Here is a 3,790-nt window from a genome sequence, read left to right as displayed (position 1 = left end):
TTCCATTTATCTATCCTTCATCTGTTTCGTAGCTACCCGGTGTCTGTTTCTCATCTATCAACCACCTATCCTCGAGCTTCCCTGCATCTCTCTACCATCCATGTGTCATTTATCTTTAATTATCCTGTATCTATTTTCCACCTTTCTGTCACCTATCCTGTATCTATCTCCATCCACTTACCACCTATCATCTAGATATCCCATCTTCCATTGTTATTACTTTTATCCCTAGTTATCCTGTATCTCTCCTCTATCATTTATCTAGCTAACTTCCATCTATCTTCTTTCTTCTATACCCCCATTCTTCAGTTTCTCATCTATTCTTTCTTAGTTATTCATCTTAGTTCATCCTTCATGGTTCTATACCAGATAACCATCATGATAAAACTTGTCAGTATTTAGAAATACAGCCAGTCTGGCCCTATTTGCCAATGTATGGTATGTGTTATTAGAAAGAGTGAATTGTGCTATAAACAGTATTACTTGAGAAAATGAGAGATATTTCATAAAGATCAAGTTAGAAAACTAAGCTTAAAGACCACAGATAGGTATACATTTGACGATACAACTTTAGACTAAACTAAACACTGATATTACTGAAATAGTAAATTATCAAATTCACAGTTTACATTTGGTGAGTTCACCATCACTGTCTCAATGACTGGTACAAGATCAAATAGAAAACAACCCAAGATTTTTGCCCTTACAGCACAGCACCAACTGCCCTCACCTTACCTTACCAGCCACTTGAAGTCAAGTGCTCTTATGTTTACCGTATCCAGGCAACAATAGAATACACACTGCCTATGCGATTGGCTGAGAACATAATACCTGCTGACTGTGATTGGTCCTAAGAGCCAAGGCTGTGACTGGTCAAAACACAAGTTTAAATGACTCTGATTTCTGTTAAGAGCAAGGCCGTGATTGGTCTAAAAATATAAACTTCAGCGACTATGATTGGTCCTATGTGTCACTATCATGATTTATACAAAAACATAATCATTATGAATGTGAATGGTGGGAAGTGGCAAGGCTGTGATTGATATAAAATATAAGCCTCGATGATCATGACTGGTTTTACAAAACAAAGCAGTTTTGTTCAATGAGTAGCAAGGGAGACATTCATCAGTTACTGCCTTTTCTGGTTTGTAGCACCAGGCCAAATGAAAGGTTTCTCTTAAGTGATCTTTTAAATATATCTATGTCTGAACATATTAATATTTTTTGTAATTTTTCCCCTGTGTACCATGTGCATGTCTGGTACATGTAGAGGTCAGAAGAATTGTGGAATCTCCTAGATCTGCAGTTACAAATAGTTGTGAGCTGTTATGTGGTTACTGGGAACCAATCCTGGGTCCTTTGGTAGAGCCATAGAACTATTTCTCCATCCTTCTCAAGAGATGTTTTCTTGCCTCCTCTTCATAATATGAGATAAGATTGTATCCAAGGAATGAATGCTCAGAGGCAGGAAAGTGACAGAAGAGGCAGCAGAGCAGCAGTGGCAGTTGAGGTATCAACAGATTGAATTGTGGGTTCATCAAGGCAGTTGTTTCACAGCTACAGAAGGAAAGTAACTGAACAGTTCAAGAGTGGCTAGGGCAGAAAGAAGGGCAGAAAAAGAGAAGCATCAGGAAAGGGAATAAACCTGAGGGTGTATAAGAGTAGAGACTTGCAAAGTATCATAGAGAAGAAACAACTGTCTCTGGACACCAGAAAAGTTACATAGAGCAATCAAGTCTTTAGGTCAAAGGTGATCCCAGTCTTGGGCTAAGAGCTCTAATGCTCGTTTGTATTAATAACTAAGAAATTCCCACTCGGTGCTCGGCTGGGGCGGCCTGGCCCACAATGAATGGCCGCCGCGGCTACCACTGCTGCTGAGGCGGAGGCCACGGAGGCTGCAGAGGCCGAGGCCGAGGTCAAGGCCGAGACGCAGGGGGGCGAGCCCCGGGCCCAGGACCGGCCCCAGCTGCCGCCATGGCACAGACCCTGCAGATGGAGATTCCAAACTTCGGCAACAGCATCCTCGAGTGCCTCAATGAGCGGCGGCTGCAGGGACTATACTGTGATGTGTCAGTGGTGGTTAAGGGCCATGCCTTCAATGCCCACCGTGCTGTGCTGGCCGCCAGCAGCTCCTACTTCCGGGACCTATTCAACAGCAGCCGCAGTGCTGTGGTGGAACTGCCAGCCGCCGTGCAGCCACAGTCATTCCAGCAGATCCTGACATTTTGCTATACAGGCCGGCTGAGCATGAACATGGGGGACCAGTTCCATCTCATCTACATAGCCGGCTTCCTGCAGATCCAGGAGATCATGGAGAAGGGCACCGAGTTCTTCCTCAAAGTTAGCTCTCCAAGTTGCGACTCCCAGGGCCTGCACCCGGAGGAGGCCCCATCCTCAGAGCCTCAGAGTCCTGTAGCGCAGACACTGGGCTGGCCAGCCTGTAGCACGCCACTGCCCCTTGTGTCACGGGTCAAGACAGAACAGGAGTTGGACTCCGTGCAATGTACACCCATGGCCAAGAGGCTATGGGATAGCAGCCAGAAGGAGGCTGGAGGCAGTGGTAGCAACAATGGCAGCCGCAAGATGGCCAAGTTCTCCACACCAGACTTGGCCCCAAACCGGATGCCCCAACCTGTCTTAGTGGCCACAGCTACAGCAGCAGTGGCTGTGGTTACAGTGGGGGGATGTGTGAGTGGACCAAGCATGTCAGAGCTGACCAGCCCAGGTACCTCCAGTGCTTACACCAGTGACAGCCCTGGCTCCTACCACGAAGAGGAAGATGCAGGTGAAGAGGGTACAGATGAGCAGTACCGTCAGATCTGCAGTATGTACACCATGTACAGTATGTTGAACGTTGGTCAGTCAGCTGAGAAAGTAGAAGCCCTCCCTGAGCAGGTGGTCCTCGAGTCCCGAAGTCGCATCCGGGTGCGACAAGACCTGGCATCTCTCCCAGCTGAACTTATCAACCAGATTGGCAACCGCTGCCACCCAAAGCTCTATGATGAAGGTGACCCCTCTGAGAAGCTGGAGCTCGTGACAGGCACCAATGTGTATATCACAAGGGCACAGCTCATGAACTGCCTTGTCAGTGCAGGCATGAGGTACAAGGTCTTGCTGCGGAGGCTCCTGGCATCTTTCTTTGACCGGAACACACTGGCCAATAGCTGTGGCACTGGCATCCGTTCTTCCACCAATGACCCCAGACGCAAGCCGCTAGACAGTCGCGTCCTCCCTGCTGTCAAGTACTACTGCCAGAACTTCGCCACTGCACCTGGTGGAGGGTGATAGCTACAGCAGCTTCATCAACGACACTGGCAAGATAGAGCCGGACATGATGAGCATGGAACACAGCTTCGAGACAACCAGCCACGATGGCGAGGCCGGCCCTTCGGCTGAGGTTCTCCAGTAACATATGTGTGACATCCCTCCCCTTACAGGATGTCACACACCCCTTCCTATCATATACCCCCATCTACCACCTGGTCACGATCTACTGTCTGTCCCTCCTCAGGACCTGTGAGGAGGTACTCCATGCCCTCTAGCAGGATGCAGTAGCTGGCTGACCAAAGCCACCACACCTAGCTGAGGGCAGCACCTACAGCAGCTTTCTCAGTGACAGTGAGAAAGAGCTGAACATGATGGGCATAGAATACAGCTTCCAGACAGACAGACAGCCCCATCAGAGGAGGTCCTCCAGTAGCCGCCTAGGACCCTCCCATGGATGTCACACTCCCCCTCCTGTCACACACATACCCCCACCACCTTAGTCACTAGCTACTGTCTGTTGTCC

The 3,790-nt window shown here is 48.5% G+C and overlaps 1 protein-coding gene across 1 annotated transcript; it reads left to right on the top strand.

Annotated features, from left to right (window-relative positions):
- The first annotated feature begins 1,974 nt into the window (after positions 1-1,974).
- Positions 1,975-3,409, top strand: LOC121440248 (nucleus accumbens-associated protein 1-like). The gene is given in 2 exon segments (XM_041641002.1): positions 1,975-3,263; positions 3,265-3,409. Coding segments are annotated over 2 exon segments (1,434 nt in total).
- The last annotated feature ends 381 nt before the right edge of the window (positions 3,410-3,790 follow it).

Source organism: Microtus oregoni, unplaced genomic scaffold (genome assembly GCF_018167655.1).
Source record: "Microtus oregoni isolate MIOR12 unplaced genomic scaffold, Mior012 000067F_000, whole genome shotgun sequence".
NCBI classification, from domain to species: domain Eukaryota; kingdom Metazoa; phylum Chordata; class Mammalia; order Rodentia; family Cricetidae; genus Microtus; species Microtus oregoni.
This window is presented reverse-complemented; position numbering and strand designations above follow the sequence as displayed.